Source organism: Schistocerca serialis, unplaced genomic scaffold, assembly GCF_023864345.2.
Source record: "Schistocerca serialis cubense isolate TAMUIC-IGC-003099 unplaced genomic scaffold, iqSchSeri2.2 HiC_scaffold_1420, whole genome shotgun sequence".
Taxonomy (NCBI): Eukaryota; Metazoa; Arthropoda; class Insecta; order Orthoptera; family Acrididae; genus Schistocerca; species Schistocerca serialis.
Genome location: NW_026047648.1, coordinates 3,516,347 through 3,541,661, shown reverse-complemented (window position 1 = coordinate 3,541,661; position 25,315 = coordinate 3,516,347). Strand labels below are relative to the sequence as shown.

Here is a 25,315-nt window from a genome sequence, read left to right as displayed (position 1 = left end):
ATTTACATTTTTGTCACTGTGCCTATAGGTTATAAACAGTTCTGGTGGTTGGTATTTCCTATTAAGTAGTAATGTTTTGAACTGTACTTACAGGTTGTGTGGACAATTTCTTACATATTACGCTCCTGTTGCATTTTTGGTGTTGTTGTTCTTCATATGAATGCCAATTTGCGGTTTTTTTTTCCCCACACTCCACAGCACTATGCACTGAACGCTTGTTTCAATGTTGAAGATGTGACTGTAAGGTGGTACCGAAAGAAGTCTCACTGCAAGGCGGTAGTCGTGGGGGTGGGACGGGTGTAGGTCAGACGGTGCGGGGCAAAGTAGGGAGGGGTGCCACGTCACGAGTGTTGTGAAGCCGACTGCTAGCCTTAGGGATGACCCGGATAAAATAGGAGTAGCAACTACACACACACAAACCTGAGTTCTGTGGAGGTCCTGCAGCGCCACGACCGGTCCCGGGCTAATACCGCCGTGAGCCGCGTGAACGCGGAGTGGAGCGGGCTGTCGCCGACTGGAGTCGAGTCTCGTACGAGCGTGGTGCCTCTCGCTGTGACGGGGAGGTAGGGATGTACTAGGTTTGGCCTACGTCCGAATAGTAGAGGGGAAGGTAGGTCGGCTGAGCTTGTAGCACGTAATAATGTGTGGAGCCGCCACGACACGCGGCGAGGTCCCCGTGGTTACCGGTGTCACCGGGGCACTTTTTCTAGGTTAGAATCGGGATTCGTGCACCCTGTTTTGAAAGAAGTGAAAATAACAGGAGAGCCCCACAAAATGCTTAAGAATGGACACAAAAGTAAGGTTAACTTACTTCATCAAAATATTAGAGGATTGAGTAATAAGGCAGAAGAGCTTCTTGTGTGTTTGGAAAACTTAGAGACCTCTGAAAAAACAGGCGTCCTGTGCCTGTTACGAGTTGCAAAAATTAGGCCTACAGTTTAGCACTTCGGGTGTATTATACCTTTACTGTGTACGGTTTGAAGTGGTAGTTCTATAAAAGTTCAGTAAACACTGCACTGCACTGCACTATAGCAGCTTACTAATGCAGAACACGTATGAGAAAAAGAGGAGTTGTTGTATATACTGAGAAAACATAAGTTCAAAAACGTTGAGTCGAGTACGTTTTGTAGTATCTGCACATATAAGTGTGTGTGTTAATTAATACTGGAAAATAGTTCACTTTTAATTGTAACTGTATATAGATCCCCAATGGGAAATTCTGAACTGTGCACTGTCAGACAGCAGCAAGTAGTTAATAGTCTGTTGTGACTTGGATGTAGATTTTCTTAAGGACGTTCTGGAAACCTTATTTAGATCCTACAATTTGATGTCGGTAATTAACTTTCTGGCGCTAGCGGATAGAGGCAGTAGGACCCCAATTGATAATGTTTCCTTTGGTGAAGCTCAAAGCAAGAAAATAACTGTTTACCCAGTAACAAATGCTCTCTCTGATCACGATGCACAGCTAGTTAGGACAAATAACATAGTGCCGTACAGTATGGAATCGTAATAATTAATGATTGCTGGACAAATGCTTTTAAGAAGAGTTTACAAGGGATGACCTGGGATAAAATTTATAATGAACGAAATGATAAAATAAAATTTACTGTATTCCGTGATAAATTCAAATCATGATTTGAAAATAGCTTTCTGCATAAGCTAATCAGAAAGGACATTTAACAGCCATGAAAAAAAAAATTTAAAAAAAGGCCCTGGGATCACTAGAGGAACTAAAGCATCTTGTGAAAGGGAAGAGGAAAAGTATCTGTTGGCAAGAACAAGTAGTTGAACACAACCAAAACTACTAAAAAGGTTATGAAAAACTTAGCATTCTTGGAATGTCAGAAATCAGTAATTGTGACAACAGACTTAAGGCTGGAATGCAGTGAAACAGGAAAGGACAGCCAGCCACAGAACAAGACAACACCAGTACTGAACTGAATGGAAGAATTACACTCCTGGAAATGGAAAAAAGAACACATTGATACTGGTGTGTCAGACCCACCATACTTGCTCCGGACACTGCGAGAGGGCTGTACAAGCAATGATCACACGCACGGCACAGCGGACACACCAGGAACCGCGGTGTTGGCCGTCGAATGGCGCTAGCTGCGCAGCATTTGTGCACCGCCGCCGTCAGTGTCAGCCAGTTTGCCGTGGCATACGGAGCTCCATCGCAGTCTTTAACACTGGTAGCATGCCGCGACAGCGTGGACGTGAACCGTATGTGCAGTTGACGGACTTTGAGCGAGGGCGTATAGTGGGCATGCGGGAGGCCTGGTGGACGTACCGCCGAATTGCTCAACACGTGGGGCGTGAGGTCTCCACAGTACATCGATGTTGTCGCCAGTGGTCGGCGGAAGGTGCACGTGCCCGTCGACCTGGGACCGGACCGCAGCGACGCACGGATGCACGCCAAGACCGTAGGATCCTACGCAGTGCCGTAGGGGACCGCACCGCCACTTCCCAGCAAATTAGGGACACTGTTGCTCCTGGGGTATCGGCGAGGACCATTCGCAACCGTCTCCATGAAGCTGGGCTACGGTCCCGCACACCGTTAGGCCGTCTTCCGCTCACGCCCCAACATCGTGCAGCCCGCCTCCAGTGGTGTCGCGACAGGCGTGAATGGAGGGACGAATGGAGACGTGTCGTCTTCAGCGATGAGAGTCGCTTCTGCCTTGGTGCCAATGATGGTCGTATGCGTGTTTGGCGCCGTGCAGGTGAGCGCCACAATCAGGACTGCATACGACCGAGGCACACAGGGCCAACACCCGGCATCATGGTGTGGGGGGCGATCTCCTACACTGGCCGTACACCACTGGTGATCGTCGAGGGGACACTGAATAGTGCACGGTACATCCAAACCGTCATCGAACCCATCGTTCTACCATTCCTAGACCGGCAAGGGAACTTGCTGTTCCAACAGGACAATGCACGTCCGCATGTATCCCGTGCCACCCAACGTGCTCTAGAAGGTGTAAGTCAACTACCCTGGCCAGCAAGATCTCCGGATCTGTCCCCCATTGAGCATGTTTGGGACTGGATGAAGCGTCGTCTCACGCGGTCTGCACGTCCAGCACGAACGCTGGTCCAACTGAGGCGCCAGGTGGAAATGGCATGGCAAGCCGTTCCACAGGACTACATCCAGCATCTCTACGATCGTCTCCATGGGAGAATAGCAGCCTGCATTGCTGCGAAAGGTGGATATACACTGTACTAGTGCCGACATTGTGCATGCTCTGTTGCCTGTGTCTATGTGCCTGTGGTTCTGTCAGTGTGATCATGTGATGTATCTGACCCCAGGAATGTGTCAATAAAGTTTCCCCTTCCTGGCTCTGAGCATTATGGGACTCAACTGCTGAGGTCATTAGTCCCCTAGAACTTAGAACCAGTTAAACCTAACTAACCTAAGGACATCACACACATCCATGCCCGAGGCAGGATTCGAACCTGCGACCGTAGCGGTCTTGCGGTTCCAGACTGCAGCGCCTTTAACCGCTCGGCCACTTCGGCCGGCTCCCCTTCCTGGGACAATGAATTCACGATGTTCTTATTTCAATTTCCAGGAGTGTGTAAATGATGATCCACAAGCAGCAAATGTGTTAGTCATTTCTGAAATGTAGTAGAAAGCATAGGGACAAACAGTTCAAGACAAACAGTGGGTTGAAAAAGTAACTCTCATAAAATTCAATCATATGAATGTGGCACCAACTTCTCTGTTAGAAAATTAAGAAAATTATACATTCTCTCAAAAATAAAGGATCATTTTGTTTTGATGGTGTTTTCCAATAGAATACTAAAGATTTGTCCCCTTATAATAAGCCTGGCCTTATCTTAAATGCGTAATGTAGGATCTGAAATGTGTAATGCATCGCTAACTCGAGGTATTCATCCAGAGAGACTAAAATATGCCATTGTTAAACCACCTCTTTAAGAAAGGTGATGAGGGAGATGTCAATAAGTATCAACCAAGATTGTTGTTGTGCCTATGTACTCTGTCCCTAAATCTGTTCCCAAAGACTTGTTTAACATATAGAGAATTTGTTTATGCACTTACTTAGATATAAGAACCATAAAATTTTAGTATTTGGTGTCTAATGTAAAAATGCAAAGTTCCAAAAGTAGTCTTCTGGTAAATATCCTCAATGCATGTCTAGATGATTTTGTATCAAACATTTGCAAAGATGATGTTTTAAATCTATGCTCTCTAGCAATTAAGGGGTCGATAAAAGGTCAGATCGAACAATAGGACCCGGGGCAGTGAGACTGTGAAATCCACCAAATGTAACAAATCTCACACACAGACTTTTGAACATTGATCAGTGTTCCATTGTCGTGGATATATAGCAGTTAGGGGGAGAGAGATAATGTGAACTATTCAGAGCTGATGTAGTTAATTCCTTTGAATTCTGGTGTACAGCCTGATGTTTACCAAATCTCCCCAACAACATACGGCTATGCCGGTGTGTCTGCACCGGCTATTCTCTCTTTGTGTCGACTTCTTCTCTGAAAAGGTCCGATTAAAAATGCAAGTCCTCATCACACCGGGATGTGGAGATACGCGTGTAGCTCGGTGGGAGAATGAGAACTTGTGACTTTCGTGTGTTATAACTTTTAGTTAACACAATATTGGGAGATAGCAAGTACATACGTCTTTATCGCAGCAGCTCAAAAGTCCTACAGGCACTTAGGTCAGTGAAATAATAATAATAATAATAATAAACAATTGAGGTACGTGAAAAATTGATGATATAGCTTTCAGTTTTCTGTCAGCTTACTCAGATGTTACCATACCTCCCTACGTTATCTTTGCCGCACGGGGACGGCACGAATAAGAATCATTACAAATATTTATTTATATGTGAAGGCCGTTTAAAGGTCCTTCACAGAGAATGAGTCATGAAGCAATGCTTTTGATTAATTCTTACATACCATTACAAATGTCTTCAATGAATATTGTTCGTGTATCACTGAACACAATAGAATAAATAGAAGGGGGTGGAGGGACAAGTGAGAAATGTGGCTGAATGTATTTAAGAATTCTGTTAAAAATTTACTATGAAAAATCTTGCACTGACAATTAGTACAGACATTCATCTGCCAAATTAGAAAAGCTTTACAGAAAAGTTATAATTTTTGCAAAGAGAAAAGCCAGTGACATTTATATCCATTAGCTCAGCAGCAAATGTAAAGCAACTGGAAGAATAGCATAAAATTGACCTGTTCCTCAAAGTGCAAAAGAGCCAAATAATAGTTTCATAAATTCTGGAAAAATAGCCATAATAACAGTAATGAAAATTCCTTCAGCCCTCTTCCTTTCCCTTCACCTCTTCTGTTGGAAGGAGCCACTGGCTCTGAAACCTTGCCTAATTATAACCTTTTTGTATGTTTTTTCCTGCTGTTGCTTAGGGAGTAAATTTCTTTTTGTCTATCCAATTACAATTAGGGTAGACTTCCCAATTCACAGGAAACAGACCTGACAGTAGACTTGCCTAAATTTTGGTGGAGAACTATCTATCTGAGGACATACTGTATGTAGTCAGATCACCAAGAAATTTCCATAACAGAAGACAGACACGGTTTCTCTAATTGTACCCTAAAGAAAGTAATGGACTCTATACGCATTCTACTGTGTACCTTATCGATAGGGTGTTTAGGGAGGGGGAATTTTTAGACTGTCTGAAATGACAATTGCCTTGGCCACATGCAAAAAGGAGGCACAATATCACCCCAAACTTAACAGACCTATACCAATAGTACCAGTAACATTGATGATATTGAAAATTGTTGAAACGAACAATTGAATGATTTTAGTTTTGCAACCTACGTAACTAGACCGAAAATGTATTTTGAAGTGGGCTATCAACAGTTAAGGCAGTTCAAGGAGTTTTATTATCGGTATTGCATGGGGTTTGAAAATAGGGAGCACATCTTTACCAGCCTAGTAGAGCTAACCGAAGCATTTGCCACTGTCTCGAGTGGTATTGTAATCGAGAAACTTGAAAGATGCAGAATAACTGAAATAGAACTAGCATTACTGAAATCTTATTTGTCAAGCAGAAACCAAATGGTGGTTGTAAACTTAAATAATAATTTGACCTGCTGAAGGTAAAATATGGAGATCCACAAGGATCTGTGCCCAGAGCTTTTGACCTGCCCAATTTACTAAAATATAAAACCGAACTGGCGTGAGTGTTGTTGAACAAACAGGGAACTCAGAGATGGAAAAGGAAGCTATGTAAATAGGTTGACATTAAATAAAACAGAACACGTCCTCTCTGGCCTCAGACATATTGGTTACGGAAAAAATGAACTCGAGCGTTCTGTAAAATTGGTAGGCATATCCCTCCATTGTAAATTCTGCTGGAACATCCGCACAGAAAAGCTCTGTAGTAAGCTGGCAAAAGTTTAACGTCTCCTTAGGAAACTGGAGGACTGCGGAGTTAAGAGCTCTCGTGCTTAGGTCAGGCTACGCCTTCCAACGGTTCCGTACCTCGGTCGGCGAAAACAGAACACTCACGGCGTCACTTTGTTCTCCGTATATCTCTCTAACTGTTTCTCAGGAACGGGTAAACATTTCGAGTTGAAACTGTCGCACATTACATTCTGGTGATGTAAAAAAGTGAAGTGTCTAAGTCAGTGCAGTCAAATGATAAGGTCATTTATCTCACATATTTTGATATTCACACTACAACCAGAGGAAAAGATCTGAAAATTGTTAATTTGTAATTACGTAACACAAAAAAATATTTCTTTTTTTCATTTGCTACCTGTTTTGTATTGTACGGTACGGAACAGGGGACCTAGACATGACGGAGAGGCTTTATCCCGCCGTCGCCCACAGAGGGCCACAGCAGTCCATCCACCCTACCGCCACCCTACACCGAACCCAGGGTTATCGTGTTATTGTGCGGTTCAGCCCCCAGTGGAACCCCCTCCCCAGGAACGTCTCACATCAGACCAGTGTACACCCCAAATGTTTGCACAGTAGAGTAATTAACGGTGTACGCGTACACGGAGGCAGTGTTTGCGCAGCAATCGCCGACGCAGTGCAACTGAGATGGAATAAGGGCAACCGGCCTGCTTTTGCCGAGGTAGGTGGAACACTGCCTCGAAAACCATCCACGGGCTGGACGGCACGCCTTCCCGCTTGGGAAGCGGCGCTTTAGACCGCGCGGGTAGCCGGCCGAGCATCTGACTTTACACTTACCTATCGAGCAAAACATTTTGGGAAGTCTGGGGATCTGTGGGACCGATACTGTGCCAGTAATATCAATAATGGGCAAGAATCTTTGAGATCCTAGATTCCCAGAATTGATTAACGGTCTGTATACATAATTATGTTTGTACAGAACCCTCAGTGTGAGTCCTACACAGACAATTTATTATAAACAAAGATGATGTGTCTTACCAAACGAAGCGCTGGCAGGTCGATAGACACACAAACTAACACACACAAACACACAAAATTCAAGCTTTCGCAACAAACTGTTGCCTCATCAGGAAAGAGGGAAGGAGAGGGAAAGACGAAAGGATGTGGCTTTTAAAGGAGAGGGTAAGGAGTCATTCCAATCCCGGGAGCGGAAAGACTTACCTTAGGGGGAAAAAAGGACAGGTATACACACATATCCATCCGCACACACACACAGACACAAGCAGACCTTTGTAAAGGCCTCTACAAATGTCCGCCTGCGCCCGTGCATGTGCGGACGGACATGTGCGTGCGTGCGTGCGTGCGCGAGCGTAAACCCCCCCCCCCCCCAAGGCAAGTGCCCCCGCTCCCGGGACCGGAACGACTCCCCACCCTCCCATAGTTTTTTTTATTTTATTTTTTTTTTTTTTCCTTCCATACTCGCTTGTGTTGAGGAATGTTCTTCGGGGAAAGACAGCTGGGACAGAAGAGGTGGAAGGAAGCCCTCAGACGTATTTGCGGTTTGAGCAGTTTAACTTTTACTGAACTCAAAAGTATTTAGTCCGTAGTCTATATGTACCCAAGGTAGATATGCGTGTCAAACACAATATCCACATGCGTGAAAGTAGATCAAATGTGCACTCTCGTGAAACCAGAACAGGAACTTACTCGACATTTCTTGGACTTGCTTAAGTAAGTCCGAGGTAACTTTTTTTGCATACTGGCAAAATATTTTTTCAACAGCATATCACCTGACACAAGGTAATTGCAAGACAATAAATTTAAGATGGTGGTAGAGAGAGGGCTGAAAAAAAAAAAATTCTATAACACGAATTTATATACTGCAGAAAAAGATCTTTTATTATAAATATGATACTGAACAAATAACATTGTAGTTTACCGCATACAACCCAGTTAGTGGTCTACATAATCTGTGTAACAAAACTAATTATTTGGTCAGTACAAGATAAGCATTATCTAAGTAATAATACTGTTAGAGAGTTCTTGTGGAAGGTAAATACTTCTGGACTGAAGGACTGTGCTCGCCCAAAACCAGACGTAACGTTGTTGATAGAAGCACTCGGCAGAAAGAAAACTTGCGAGCTTCTGGACTTATCCTTTAATGAGGGGAAAAAAAACACCCACACATCTACATCTATACTCTAGTGCATTGCAGAGGGTACGTTCCACTGTGCCAGTAATTAGGGTTTCTTCTTCACACTCCAGTCACATGTGGAGCAAGTGAAGTATGTTTGTTCGAATGCCTCTGTGTGTGGAGTAATTACTCTAGTCTTATCCTCACGATCGCTGTGTGAGTTATACATAGGGGATTGTAGTACATTGCCAGAGTAATCATTTAAAGCCAGTTCTTGAAACTTTCTCGACATAGTTTATGCCTGTCTCCGACAGTCTTCCAGTTCAATTCCTTCAGTATCTCTCTGACACTCTCCCACGAATCAAACCTTGCCTGTGACCATTCGTGCTGCCTTTCTCTGTATATGTTTAATATCCCCCATTAGTCTTATCTGGTACAGGTCCGAACCACTTGAGCAATGTTCTAGAACCAGTCACACGAGTGATTTGTTTCGAGAACCGGCTTTAAATTACGATCTCACTCCTGTCGCTTCTATGAGTACGAGGTTAGATTAATTGCAGCGTGCAGCACGCAATCACAGAGGCATTCAATCAGTCATTCTTCCCACACTCTGGTACCCACTTCGCAGTGGTTCACGGAGGCTAGATATAGATTTATGACTATTTCCGTGGTGGCTGCCTTTTCACTTAAATATTCATTTTCCCTTTCTACGTCCACGGTAATTTCCGTCTGTAAATCATTTATCGAGCTACTACTGACAGTGGGGAACATTTCGTTAGCACACGATTACATTTTGCATTACTGACGCTGCCAGTGTCATTAACATGCAATTTAAACATTAGTGGACTCTAACTATATGAACTTTTATATCTAAAAACACAGATGATGTGACTTACCAAACAAAAGTGCTGGCAGGTCGATAGACACACAAACATACACACGAAATTCAAGCTTTCACAACAAACTGTTGCCTCATCAGGAAAGAGCGAAGGAGAGGGAAAGACGAAAGGATGTGGGTTTTAAGGGAGAGGGTAAGGAGTCATTCCAATCTCGGGAGCGGAAAGACTTACCTTAGGGGGAAAAAAGGACCTTTACAAATGTCTGCTTGTAACTGATTGTTGCCCACAGATTCTCTCCACCTAAATGGATCACCTGACTCCGTGGATGACCCTGAAAATTATCCTTCCTGACGTGATGTACACAATGTGACGAAGGAACCAGAGAATGGCCGGATACAGTGGCTGTGCCGTGTTAACGACGGTAAGGTGAAGTTGCTGTTAAATAGTCTCTCCTCCCTTTCACGTTTAATTTAATGACAGCATCTACATAAAGTAGCATTAACAAAATCAAACAGTGGAAAGTCCTGGTCGGAATATTAACAGTTACGTATAAAATAGATTGCAGGTCACTATAAAGATGTCGAGTTACACCGACACTCGCGAGGTGTGCTCGCTTATGTGAATGCGTGTGTGTTTCTCTTCTCTGACGAAGTTTTTGGCCGAAATCTTAATGCGTGACAGACTTTTTTCGTTGTGCCTGTTTGAAACTCAAGATATTATCTTTACGGTGATTACAAATCTATCCTTCACATAATTACAGTAGCATTAATTCATTCATTCATTCATTCATTCAATTACACACTGTGTTCCACAAGTCTCTGCATGGAGGAGAGGCAATCCATTAAGAGCCAGAACCACCCACCACAAGCTACTTCAGTGAGGTATTGTAACTAGCACTGTACACACACTGATGACTATATATAAAGACACACAACTTCAGAAGAAAAGCCACTGTTCCTTTTCTTCTACTTTTTGTAACTTTACACAGACAACTATTTGTTTATATACTGCTGAAGTCAATACATGCATAATAGAAACATTAGTCACAAGTGTAGTGGTTAATAAAAAAAGAAAAAGAGAAAAGTAATGATTCGGAAATGGTGAACAAAAAGGGGGTTTTAAAATCGTAAATGACCGTGAAAAAAAGGGAAAGAACGAAAAGCAAATCGGACTTCGTATTACAGAAAAGCTATTGGTGGGGTGGTCCTTGTGGCGTTTTTGAGCAAAAGTTAAACCAATTTCCACTACAAAAAGTATTGAAAAAGAACAGAATAACAAAATGTAACTGACGGGGGGAAATGGCGTAGATAAGAGTTCATCCTTTACCATGTTAACATGTCTTCTTTCGTGTGGCGTCCAGGTCTTCAAAAATCTCCTACTTCATTTCTGCGCGAAAAGTCTGCTCCGAAATCTTGCAATAAGTTTCATTGTCCAGGAATTTCTAATGTATACAAAACCGTCTTGATCTTAAATACAATTTATTTTAGTTGCTTCTCTCCATCCTCCGAATTCCATAACAACTTCCACAATATGTCTACACATTACAATCAGATCAAGACTAGCTATTAAGTTTTTTACGTCAGCATCAGATCACGTCTGCCTTAAGCTTCGGCTATCAAGAAACGGATAGAAAACAAAAAAAAGAGTTACAATTTTATTATTTTCTCTGCCGTCGAGCGCTCATACCGCTGCGACGGGATATTTTTTATCTGAGAACGAGTGCAGCGCGGCGAAATTCAAAGTCCCGCCACACAAGGAATTTACATCCTTTCAGGAATTTTCTATGGGATGCCTGATGTTTGGTGGTAGCCTTTTAAAGATTCTTGCACCAGAATACAAAACTTCATTCTGATTCATTGTTAGGGATACATAATCTACAGTACATGGAATTTATGTCTACTTGTAGCATAGCGCTTGTCAGCTACATAGTTCATCCTAAAATCACTCTTATCATAAACCATAAATACCATTAGGGAGTATTTACAGTGAAATATAAGTGTAAGTATCAGTAGGAAATACTGCATGCCGAATTATCAGTTTTACACAATATCCGTATTGCAGCCTTCTGTAAAATAGATAGTTCTCGGTCTCTGCTGCAGTACCACAGAAGATTACGCCATAGGACAGTATTCAGTGTAAGTGTGCTAGTGATTCTGTCTGCACATAAAACAGTGAGAGAGATTTCTGAGTGCATAAGTGGGCACAACTGAGCTTCCTGGCTGACCTGTCAGTTTGTCGTCCACCTGCATCCCTTCGAATCGGCACACGTGGAGCTCTCGCAGTTCTTTTTCAAGCTGAGCACCAATACTGCCACTCGTATGAGCGATACTTGCGAATAATAATGCCCACTTACACACTTTGACTACATATATATACCTAAATTACATTCCATAAGTAACACATTAGATAGCAGGAGAGGTAGTCAATGAATTTTTTAGATGAATGAAGTGTAGTTTATCTTTTAGTTAGTAGAGGTCAAACCTGTCTTCAGCAGAGTGTCCAGTTATCACACACTGAACCAGGAAAGTCGATTTTGTGTGATATACTTTATATTTGCTCAGAGCTTTAAACTGCAAATGATGTAAGAAACCCACTCAGTTTTTCCTGCAGGCAACCTGTTAGTACTGTGTTCAGCTTCCCTGTTTCTAAATCAATTACTTTGACACCAAATTCATAGTTTTTCAGCACAATATTCGCGAAGCTATAGGGCGAAGGACTCGATTGCAATCTACGTGTACATCAACATTTCTCTTCCCTTATTATGTTTCTACAATAACTGATCCTAGCTTGTAAGCATGTGTTTGATATAAACAATTCCCTTGTAATGTTCTGAAACCCTGTTTGTATTAAATTGTTCATCTTATTTAGCAGTATACAAAAAGGAACATATAAAAACAATTGTGGTTTTCAGACCGTTTTGTTTTTAGAAGTTTTTCTAAATTTTTATATGCTCCTAATTTCAAAATTGTGCTTCTTCAGCTCTCAGAAGCAGTAATCAGTGGATCAGGTACACATACCTAAAGAGAGTCGAATGCACGATTTATATATGGCACGTAAGCTGATTTGTCGGAAACCTTTGTGAAATGGATGGAGGATTTAAAAAGAAGCTACGGTATTGAAAAAAGAAGTGTCGAATACTTCGAGAGGTGCTGATACTCGTCGAAACGAGAAAAATAAATCCAATAAACGTGGGTCCAGAAACACATACTTCCGAGATAAACATTTATTTATAGGAAGGGATGCACGGCGCTCAGTTGCGGATACCGGCGCAGTCATTGCGCTGGTGCTCCGTTCGGTGTGAACATCTGTAACCGGCATCTCTGGGCACGTGTAAATCACCGAGAACTGTTAGTTGTCTTCAATCATTAGATATTGAACTATGATTAAATGTACCTGCCTTTTTTTAACTTGCAATTATATCAGTCAAAATAGTCAGTAATATTAAGTTCGTAATTTTCACAATTTAAAAATGTGTATACAACTTGTGCCAAAAAGTAAAACTAAAGTATATGTAAATAAATAACTATATCTAAAAACAAAGATGATGACACTTACCAAACAAAAGCGCTGGCAGGTCGATAGACACACAAACAAACACAAACATACACACAAAATTCTAGCTTTCGCAACCAACGGTTCCTTCATCAGGAAAGAGGGAAGGAGAGGGAAAGACGAAAGGATGTGGGTTTTAAGGGAGAGGGTAAGGAGTCATTCCAATCCCGGGAGTGGAAAGACTTCCAGCTCCACTCCCTCCAAAACCTCAAAATTCCAATCAACACAATCTGGAACCACAACACCCTAATTCAGTAGTTAACCTTTCCTCCAAACTTCTCTCCCAATCTGAAACCTCTGTCCTATCAAAAGGCCTCACCTTCAGCCCCACTCCCAGATTCAACCAAACAGCCCCACTAAGGTAAGTCTTTCTGCTCCCGGGACTGGAATGACTTCTTATCCTCTCCCTTAAAACCCACATCCTTTCGTCTTTCCCTCTCCTTCCCTCTTTCCTGACGAAGCAGCCATTGGTTGCGAAAGCTAGAATTTTATGTGTATGTTTGTTTGTGTGTCTATCGACCTGCCAGCGCTTTTGTTTGGTAAGTGTCATCATCTTTGTTTTTAGATATATTTTTCCCGCGTGGAATGTTTCCCTCTATTAAATACATAACTAGATATACATGTAAAATTAAACTTTATGTACTTCCCAATGTTTGCTGCTGTTGCCATACAATAAATAAATAATTAAAATAACAGGGCAGAAGGGATCAACACCAATTTTCAATCAACATACGGACACACATACTTGGCGATAGATTAACAGGGCCACACGTGTTACCACGCAGGTTAACTGAGGTGCATTATCTGGACTTCATCATTAATGTATTGCCTGCCTTGCTGGCGGCTGTGTACAAATCTGGTTCATGCGCAATGGCGTACCTACACACTTTCATAATCTGATGCAGACATTGGGCTGGGCTGGGCTGGCTCGCCTCGGCCTTGACCTCAGTCCCAGAGACTTTTGGTTATGGGGGCACTTTAAGCAATTGGTCCGTGCCATGCCAATCAGTGAACTGCAGACATTACAGGGCTGCATCATCAAAGAGTGCCAGCAAAACATATAAATGTTTCATTAAAAATTCGCTGTAAGATGCTCTACTCAATGTTCCGTGGGACAATTAACCAGTTTCCAATTACACCAGCCCAAACATTAATGCTAAACTGTTCTCGAATTCTTGTCTCCAAACCTGAAGAGTTGTGAAAATTGTGCATTCCATTCCTGTTAAATTTTTCTTTGTCAATGGATAATCTGACACAAAGAAAGTGTTGGTCTGTTGCACACATCCCTAGTAAACGAGTACAAAAAGCTTCTCTGGACTGAACAGCTGTTTCAGTGAGACCCTGCCCTCTCTGAAGGTGCTGCGGATAAAGGTGTTGCTCTCATAGCGCTTCCCACACTGTCACAGGACTCGTATTTTCAATTTCTGCCGTTTCTCAAATCGAGTGTTCTAACACTATTTGGTCTTTCACAATGAAATGATCTTTTCTCAAAAGAACCAGTCTGCAAAAAAATATTCGTGTATTCTTTGAGAGCTCCTATAGTTTGGTAAATGTCTTATCAGCAAATATTTCAACATGCAAACATCTGGCTTCAGAAGCATTCCAGTCTGCAAATCTACGCATCAGATGCATGTCAGCCACCTGCAGAGTATAGTACATTTTATCCAGGAACACACAGTACGCTTGTCCAACAAGAACACAGTGGAGCAGGCTCCGTCCCCATCACTCGTGGAAGCCAGGCGCGATTCGACACGTCACGTGACATCTCTCTCCGGCCGGCGTGGCTAACGCGCGCTCGTCCCGCGGCGCCCCTCTCGGAAATGGCCGATCTGATTCGTGGTGGGGGAGCAGCGTCGAGCACACGATGAGCTCTAGTCCGACAAGAATCGTAGATTGAGCTTCAGCCACAAATTGTGTTCTCAATACGAGAAGGATTTGTTTGTCTACTAGCCCCGTGGCAACAAACATAAGAGTTTGAGGAGACTTCAACATAATGTTCCCAAGACATACACTATTCGGGAAGAAAAACCACCGGTAGAAACAAGCTGGAAATTTGAAAACAAAAAGCCAGAAACAAAACAAACATGTAACAACAAAAAAAGTATCTAAGAAAATAAAAAAAGACATTATTTATATATGAGCTGTTTTGCTTCTTTCAAGTCCTTTACCCATTCCCCAGATGTATTAATTAACACCCTGTAGGTATTCTTGCTTCCCCCCATGAACCATGGACCTCGCCGTTGGTGGGGAGGCTTGCGTGCCTCAGCGATACAGATGGCCGTACCGTAGGTGCAACCACAGCGGAGGGGTATCTGTTGAGAGGCAAGACAAACATGTGGTTCCTGAAGAGGGGCAGCAGCCTTTTCAGTAGTTGCAAGGGCAACAGTCTGGATGATTGACTGATCTGGCCTTGTAACAATAACCAAAACGGCCTTGCTGTGCTGGTACTGCGAACGGCTGAAAGCAAGGGGAAACTACAGCCGTAATTTTTCCCGAGGGCATGCAGCTTTACTGTATGATTACATGATGATGGCGTCCTCTTGGGTAAAATATTCCGGAGGTAAAATAGTCCCCCATTCGGACGGGGACTACTCAGGAGGATGTCGTTATCAGGAGAAAGAAAACTGGCAAGATATGGATGGAAGCGCGGAATGTCAGATCCCTACATCGGGCAGGTAGGTTAGAAAATTTAAAAAGGGAAATCGATAGGTTACAGTTAGGTATAGTGGGAATTGTGAAGTTCGGTGGCAGGAGGAACAAGACTTTTGGTCGGGTGATTACAGGGTTATAAATACAAAATCAAATAGGGGTAATGCAGGAGTAGGTTTAATAATGAATAAAAAAAATAGGAGTGCGGGTAAGTTACTACAAACAGCATAGTGAACGCATTATTGTGGCCAAGATAGAAACGAAGCCCACACCTACTTCAGTAGTACAAGTTTATATGCCAACTAGCTCTGCAGATGACGAAGAAATTGAAGAAATGTATGATCAGATAAAAGAAATTCTACAGGTAGTGAAGGGAGACAAAAATTTAATAGTCATGGTGACAAATTGGAGAGTAGGAAAAGGGACAAAAGGAAACATAGTAGGTGAATATGGATTGGGGCTAAGAAATGAAAGAGGAAGCTGCCTGGTAGAATTTTGCACAGAGCATAACTTAATCATAGCTAACACTTGGTTCAAGAATCATAAAAGAAGGTTGTATACATGGAAGAATCCTAGAGATACTAGAAGGTATCTGATAGAATATATAATGGTAAGACAGAGATTTAGAAACCAGGTTTTAAATTGTAAGACATTTCCAGGAGCAGATGTGGACTCTGAGCACAATCTATTGGTTATGAACTGTAGATTAACACTGAAGAAACTGCAAAAAGGTGGGAATTTAAGGAGACGGGACGTGGATAAACTGACTAAACCAGAGGCTGTACAGAGCTTCAAGGAGAGCATATAGGAACAATTGACAGGAATGGGGGAAAGAAATACAGTAGAAGAAGAACGGGTAGCTTTGAGGGTGTGAAGGCAGCAGAGGATCAAGTAGGTAAAAGGCGAGGGCTAGTAGAAATCCTTGGGTAACAGAAGAAATATTGAATTTCATTGATGAAATTCAATATAAAATATTGTGATCCCTCGTAAATCAACGCAGTAAATGAAGCAGGCAAAAAGGAATACAAACGACTCAAAAATGAGATCGATAGGAAGTGCAAAATGGCTAAGCAGGGATGGCTAGAGGACAAATTTAAGGATGTAGAGGCTTATCTCACTAGGGGTAAGATAGATACTGCCTACAGGAAAATTAATGAAACCTTTGGAGAAAAGAGAACCACTTGCATGAATATCAAGAGCTCAGATGGAAACCCAGTTCCAAGCAAAGAAGGGAAAGCAGAAAGGTGGATGGAGTATATCGAGGGTCTATACAAGGGCGATGTACTTGAGGACAATATTATGGAAATTGACGAGGATGTAGATGAAGATGAAATGGGAGATACGATACAGCGTGAAGAATTTGACAGAGCACTGAAAGAACTAAGTCGAAACAAGGCCCCGGGAGTGGACAACATTCCATTAGAACCACTGACGGCCTTGGGAGAGCCAGTCCTGACAAAACTCTACCATCTGGTGAGCAAGATGTATGAGACAGGCGAAATACCCTCAGATTTCAAGAACAATATAATAATTCCAATCCCAAAGAAAGCAGGTGTTGACAGATGTGAAAATTACTGAACTATCAGTTTAATAAGTCACAGCTGCAAAATACTAACACTAATTCTTTACGGACGAATGGGAAAACTGGTAGAAGACGACCTCGGGGAAGATCAGTTTGGATTCCGTAGAAATATTGGAACACGTGAGGCAATACTGACCTTAGAAAGCTTCTGATAATGTTGACTGGAATACTCTCTTTCCAATTCTAAAAGTGGCAGGGGTAAAATATAGGGAGCGAAAGGCTATTTCCAATTTGTACAGAAACCAGATGGCAGTTATATGAGTTGAGGGGGCACGAAAGGGAAGCTGTGGTTGGGATGGGAGTGAGACAGGGTTTAGACTCTCCCCGACGTTATTTGATCTGTATATTGAGCAAGCAGTTAAGGAAACAAAAGAAAAATTTGGAGTAGGTATTAAAATCCATGGAGAACAAATAAAAACTTTGAAGTTTGCCGATGACATTGTAATTCTGTCAGAGACAGCAAAGGACTTGGAAGAGCAGTTGAACGGAATGGACAGTGTCTTGAAAGGGGGATATAAGATGAACATCAACAAAAGCAAAACGAGGATCATGGAATGTAGGTCGAATTAAGTCGGGTGATGCTGAGGGAATTAGATTAGGAAATGAGACACTTAAAGTAGTAAAGGAGTTTTGCTATTTGGAGAGCAAATTAACTGATGATGGTCGAAGTAGAGAGGATATCAAATGTAGACTGGAAATGCAAGGAAAGCGTTTCTGAAGAAGAGAAATTTGTTAACATCGAGTATAGATTTAAGTGTCAGGAAGTCGTTTCTGAAAGTATTTGTATGGAGTGTAGGCATGTATGGAAGTGAAACATGGACGATAAATAGTTTGGACAGGAAGAGAATAGAAGCTACAGAAGAATGCTGAAGATTAGATGGGTAGATCACATAACTAATGAGGAGGTATTGAATAGAATTGGGGAGAAGAGGAGTTTGTGGCATAACTTGACTAGAAGAAGGGATCGGTTGGTGGGACATGTTCTGAGGTATCAAGGGATCACCAATTTAGCATTGGAGGGCAGCGTGGAGGGTAAAAATCGTAGAGGGAGACCAAGTGATGAATACACTAAGCAGATTCAGAAGGGTGTAGGCTGCAGTAGGTACTGGGAGATGAAGAAACTTGCACAGGATAGAGTACCATGGAGACCTGCATCGAACCAGTCTGTGGACTGAAGACCACAACAACAACAACAACAACAACAACAACAAAAGAGGTATTCTTGCAGGGTTTGCTTCCAGTAATGATTACGCCAAATTCGGTTTCTGTATAGTACTGGGTGGTTAATAATAATGTGCAGCTACACACAGAGGACCAGTGTAGGCTGTAATTATCATACGGCAGCCAAACTTGGTGGATACTCCGATGGGTTAATGTAGAGCAAATTTACGTTGCAAAAAAATTAGTTTCAATTTTGGCCACAAGGTGCAAATCTGACAGTGAATGTGAGAGAGAGATATATATAGAAATATTTCAGCATGTAATGGATCTGAAATAGTATGTGAGCAGAAAAGGTCCAACAAGTAAGAGAGGCATAAAGTTTATTTTCGTAGTAACTGTAGCTTAAACTTGGAAATGTCAGTGAGATGCTGCTTCTGTAAAACGACACAATCAACAGCAGTTCCAGTGCAATCTTAGCAATGTACTCCCATAACAGGTTTATGGAAGGTTGCTTTAAGCAGCTCTTTCACTGAGCAAGTGACATGAGCTGTTGTCTCATCTTGCACGGAAACAGTCGTTCCCACACACTCGTGCTCTTCCAAAGCAGGAATCACATGGCGCACAGGGAGGTATCGATAATGTGGAGACGTCACGGAACACCTGACTGGCCTTGTGGGTTTATTCTCTTCAAGGAAGCGCATACCTTTTGAGTAAACTCACTGATGACATTTACAATGTTCTATTTGTGTTGGAATACGAACTGATTTTTAAAAACTGTTTTTTTAGTACGGCATTTTTTAATTTGTTTTGCTGCAATGTTTTCGAACACCTTAGAAGGCACCGGCAGAGGAAAGACAGGCATTAATTCCTCATGTCTTCTGTGTTCCCCGTTTTGAATAGTGGTTCTAACTCAGCATATTTTAATACGTTTGGGAAACATCCCTGCTCAAAAGATTGGTTTCTGATAACGAACAGTGGTTGTGAAATCATTTTACACACACTCTTGATTACAGATGTGGGTATTTCATCCCACCCAGACAAGGATTTGTTTTTTTGAAGACAAATTTCATTCCCTTTGGATGATTGTTTCCAAACTGTTAGAAAGATGTGTGTAGGTTGTTTTCAAGCTTATGTCTCGGTAGGTTGCTATATGGACATCCGATCTCACTACATTTAAGAATTACTTGAAACAATATATCTCGACAGGGGTTATTATGTATCATTTTCAAATCTAATTTTCAAAATCTCGTGACTTTGAATATTGGCTGATAATTCTGACTGAACAGCTGACAACACTGCTTTTGTCTTACAACTGTCTTGGAGGATGAAAGTATTCTTGGCCATTTCATTAGCTGCAATTTCAACTTTCCTGTACACAGCTTTATAGCATTTGACATGCGAAACAAAATCAGGACCTCTGTTTGATTTTAACTCGTTGCGCAGTTTTCTTTTTCTGTCACTAGAAATATTTATTCCTGGTATAATCCACTTAAGTTTACTGCTTACTTTCTTTTGCCAAGTTGGAGGAGGAAAAGAGTCATTAAATGTACCTAAAAAAAATTAGGAATTTGTAACTGTGTAGTGATCTACAGGCCTGCTTACAGTACTTACTGGATCATGGAGTAATTTCACGTCTGTTTTGCTGAAATTCATTTACATATACAGGATGTTACAAAAAGGTACGGCCGGACTTTCAGGGAACATTCCTCACACACAAATAAGGAAAAGATGTTATGTGGACATGTGTCCGGAAACGCTTAATTTCCATGTTAGAGCTCATTTTAGTTTCGTCAGTATGCACTGTACCTTCTCGATTCACCGCCAGTTGGCCCAATTGAAGGAAGGTAATGTTGACTTCGGTGCTTGTGTTGACATGCGACTCATTGCTCTACAGTACTAGCATCAAGCACATCAGTACGTAGCATCAACAGATTAGTGTTCATCGCGAACGTGGTTTTGCAATCAGTGCAATGTTTACAAATGCGGAGTTGGCAGATGCCCATTTGATGTACGGATTAGCACGGGGAAATAGCCGTGGCGCGGTACGTTTGTATCGAGACAGATTTCCTGAGCGAAGGTGTCCTGACAGGAAGACGTTCGGAGCAATCGATCGGCGTCTTAGGGAGCACGGAACATTCCAGCCTGTGACTGGGGAAGATTTAGACAGACGAGGACACCTGCAACGGACGAGGCAATTCTTCGTGCAGCTGACGATAACCCCAATGCCAGCGTCAGAGAAGTTGCTGCTGTAGAAGGTAACGTTGACCACGTCACTGTACGGAGAGTGCTACGGGAGAACCAGTTGTTTCCGTACCGTGTACAGCGTGTGCAGGCACTATCAGCAGCTGATAGGCCTCCAGGGGTACACTTCTGCGAACGGTTCATCCGACAATGTGTCGATCCTCATTTCAGTGCAAATGTTCTCTTTACGGATGAGGCTTCATTCCGACGTGATCAAATTGTAAATTTTCACAATCGACATGTGTGGGCTGACGAGAATCCGCACGCAATTGTGCAATCGCGTCATCGACACAGATTTTCTGTGGACGTTTGGGCAGGCATTGTTGGTGATGTCTCGATTGGGGCCCGTGTTCTTCCACCTACGCTCAATGGAGCACGTTATCACGATTTCATACGGGATACTCTACCTGTGCTGCTAGAACATGTGCCTTTACAAGTACGACACAACATGTGGTTTGTGCACGATGGAGCTGCTGCACATTTCAGTCAAAGTGTTCGTACGCCTCTCGACAACAGATTCGGTGACCGACGGATTGGTAGAGGCGGACCAATTCTGTGGCCTCCACGCTCTCCTGACCTCAACCCACTTGACTTTCATTTGTGGGGGCATTTGAAAGCTCTCGTCTACGCAACCCCGGTACCAAATGTAGAGACTCTTCGTGCTCCGACCAGGATGCCACTCACGAGTCAGACGAGGATGCCACTCACGAGTCAGACCAGGATGCCACTCACGAGTCAGACCAGGATGCCACTCACGAGTCAGACCAGGATGCCACTCACGAGTCAGACGAGGAAGCCACTCACGAGCCAGACGAGGAAGCCACTCACGAGCCACACCTGGATGCCACTCACGAGCCAGACCAGGATGCCACTCACGAGTCAGACCAGGATGCCACTCACGAGTCAGACCAGGATGCCACTCACGAGTCAGACGGGGATGCCACTCACGAGTCAGACGGGGATGCCACTCACGAGTCAGACCGGGATGCCACTCACGAGTCAGACCGGGATGCCACTCACGAGTCAGACCGGGATGCCACTCACGAGTCAGACCGGGATGCCACTCACGAGTCAGACCGGGATGCCACTCACGAGTCAGACCGGGATGCCACTCACGAGTCAGACCGGGATGCCACTCACGAGTCAGACCGGGATGCCACTCACGAGTCAGACCGGGATGCCACTCACGAGTCAGACCGGGATGCCACTCACGAGTCAGACCGGGATGCCACTCACGAGTCAGACCGGGATGCCACTCACGAGTCAGACCGGGATGCCACTCACGAGTCAGACCGGGATGCCACTCACGAGTCAGACCGGGATGCCACTCACGAGTCAGACCGGGATGCCACTCACGAGTCAGACCGGGATGCCACTCACGAGTCAGACCGGGATGCCACTCACGAGTCAGACCGGGATGCCACTCACGAGTCAGACCGGGATGCCACTCACGAGTCAGACCGGGATGCCACTCACGAGTCAGACCGGGATGCCACTCACGAGTCAGACCGGGATGCCACTCACGAGTCAGACCGGGATGCCACTCACGAGTCAGACCGGGATGCCACTCACGAGTCAGACCGGGATGCCACTCACGAGTCAGACCGGGATGCCACTCACGAGTCAGACCGGGATGCCACTCACGAGTCAGACCGGGATGCCACTCACGAGTCAGACCAGGATGCCACTCACGAGTCAGACCAGGATGCCACTCACGAGTCAGACCAGGATGCCACTCACGAGTCAGACCAGGATGCCACTCACGAGTCAGACGAGGATGCCACTCACGAGTCAGACCAGGATGCCACTCACGAGTCAGACGAGGAAGCCACTCACGAGTCAGACGAGGAAGCCACTCACGAGCCAGACGAGGAAGCCACTCACGAGCCAGACCAGGATGCCACTCACGAGCCAGACCAGGATGCCACTCACGAGTCAGACCAGGATGCCACTCACGAGTCAGACCAGGATGCCACTCACGAGTCAGACCAGGATGCCACTCACGAGTCAGACCAGGATGCCACTCACGAGTCAGACCAGGATGCCACTCACGAGTCAGACCAGGATGCCACTCACGAGTCAGACGAGGAAGCCACTCACGAGTCAGACGAGGAAGCCACTCACGAGCCAGACCTGGATGCCACTCACGAGCCAGACCAGGATGCCACTCACGAGCCAGACCAGGATGCCACTCACGAGTCAGACCAGGATGCCACTCACGAGTCAGACCAGGATGCCACTCACGAGTCAGACCAGGATGCCACTCACGAGTCAGACCAGGATGCCACTCACGAGTCAGACCAGGATGCCACTCACGAGTCAGACCAGGATGCCACTCACGAGTCAGACCAGGATGCCACTCACGAGTCAGACCAGGATGCCACTCACGAGTCAGACCAGGATGCCACTCACGAGTCAGACCAGGATGCCACTCACGAGTCAGACCAGGATGCCACTCACGAGTCAGACCAGGATGCCACTCACGAGTCAGACGAGGAAGCCACTCACGAGCCAGACGAGGAAGCCACTCACGAGCCAGACCTGGATGCCACTCACGAGCCAGACCTGGATGCCACTCACGAGCCAGACCAGGATGCCACTCACGAGCCAGACCAGGATGCCACTCACGAGTCAGACCAGGATGCCACTCACGAGTCAGACCAGGATGCCACTCACGAGTCAGACCAGGATGCCACTCACGAGTCAGACGAGGATGCCACTCACGAGTCAGACCGGGATGCCACTCACGAGTCAGACCGGGATGCCACTCACGAGTCAGACCGGGATGCCACTCACGAGTCAGACCAGGATGCCACTCACGAGTCAGACCAGGATGCCACTCACGAGTCAGACCAGGATGCCACTCACGAGTCAGACCAGGATGCCACTCACGAGTCAGACCAGGATGCCACTCACGAGTCAGACCAGGATGCCACTCACGAGTCAGACCAGGATGCCACTCACGAGTCAGACCAGGATGCCACTCACGAGTCAGACCAGGATGCCACTCACGAGTCAGACCAGGATGCCACTCACGAGTCAGACCAGGATGCCACTCACGAGTCAGACCAGGATGCCACTCACGAGTCAGACCAGGATGCCACTCACGAGTCAGACCAGGATGCCACTCACGAGTCAGACCAGGATGCCACTCACGAGTCAGACCAGGATGCCACTCACGAGTCAGACCAGGATGCCACTCACGAGTCAGACGAGGAAGCCACTCACGAGTCAGACGAGGAAGCCACTCACGAGCCAGACCTGGATGCCACTCACGAGTCAGACCAGGATGCCACTCACGAGTCAGACCAGGATGCCACTCACGAGTCAGACCAGGATGCCACTCACGAGTCAGACCAGGATGCCACTCACGAGTCAGACCAGGATGCCACTCACGAGTCAGACCAGGATGCCACTCACGAGTCAGACCAGGATGCCACTCACGAGTCAGACCAGGATGCCACTCACGAGTCAGACCAGGATGCCACTCACGAGTCAGACCAGGATGCCACTCACGAGTCAGACCAGGATGCCACTCACGAGTCAGACGAGGATGCCACTCACGAGTCAGACGAGGATGCCACTCACGAGTCAGACCAGGATGCCACTCACGAGTCAGACCAGGATGCCACTCACGAGTCAGACCAGGATGCCACTCACGAGTCAGACCAGGATGCCACTCACGAGTCAGACCAGGATGCCACTCACGAGTCAGACCAGGATGCCACTCACGAGTCAGACCAGGATGCCACTCACGAGTCAGACCAGGATGCCACTCACGAGTCAGACGAGGATGCCACTCACGAGTCAGACGAGGATGCCACTCACGAGTCAGACCAGGATGCCACTCACGAGTCAGACCAGGATGCCACTCACGAGTCAGACCAGGATGCCACTCACGAGTCAGACCAGGATGCCACTCACGAGTCAGACCAGGATGCCACTCACGAGTCAGACCAGGATGCCACTCACGAGTCAGACCAGGATGCCACTCACGAGTCAGACCAGGATGCCACTCACGAGTCAGACCAGGATGCCACTCACGAGTCAGACGAGGATGCCACTCACGAGTCAGACGAGGATGCCACTCACGAGTCAGACCAGGATGCCACTCACGAGTCAGACCAGGATGCCACTCACGAGTCAGACCAGGATGCCACTCACGAGTCAGACCGGGATGCCACTCACGAGTCAGACCAGGATGCCACTCACGAGTCAGACCAGGATGCCACTCACGAGTCAGACCAGGATGCCACTCACGAGTCAGACCAGGATGCCACTCACGAGTCAGACGAGGAAGCCACTCACGAGTCAGACGAGGAAGCCACTCACGAGCCAGACCTGGATGCCACTCACGAGCCCGACCTGGATAGTCAACCACATTGCTTGTTCGTAATTTCCTCCAGCCCTGGCTACTGCATTTGAAATCGTGACACAGTCAGGAAAAAACAGCCGAATACTTGTGACGGCGAGGATAATAAGCACGAGCGATTCTCATCGGCTACCCTGTACTGACACTCGAGACGCACGAGGCTTTCGCCACTAGCGTACTGTCGCACAGTCAGTCACTCGCCGCCCCGCTGCCGACACCTGCTCCGGCACTGTTCAGACAGCCGTACAGGAGTGCGAACTGAGCCCCGACGTGACTATTTCGTCCGCCTGCCGGGAACTGACTCGGGTGTGCGGCCGGGTCTCACCGGTGGCACAGTTTACAGTCGGACAGCCGAGTCTGCCAGTGAGCGACAGGTGGCAGTCGAGTACCTGTTTAGCCGACGTCGGGGCAC

At 45.2% G+C, this 25,315-nt stretch overlaps 1 protein-coding gene across 1 annotated transcript in view; it reads left to right on the top strand.

Annotated features, from left to right (window-relative positions):
* LOC126443032 (serine-aspartate repeat-containing protein I-like) overlaps window positions 1–24,956 on the top strand; it is a 33,171-nt gene extending 8,215 nt beyond the window's left edge. Inside the window, exon 2 of the mRNA XM_050090878.1 lies at window positions 21,204–24,956. Coding sequence (XP_049946835.1) covers window positions 21,204–24,956 — 3,753 coding nt within the window. The remainder of the gene's footprint in view (window positions 1–21,203) is intronic.
* The last annotated feature ends 359 nt before the right edge of the window (window positions 24,957–25,315 follow it).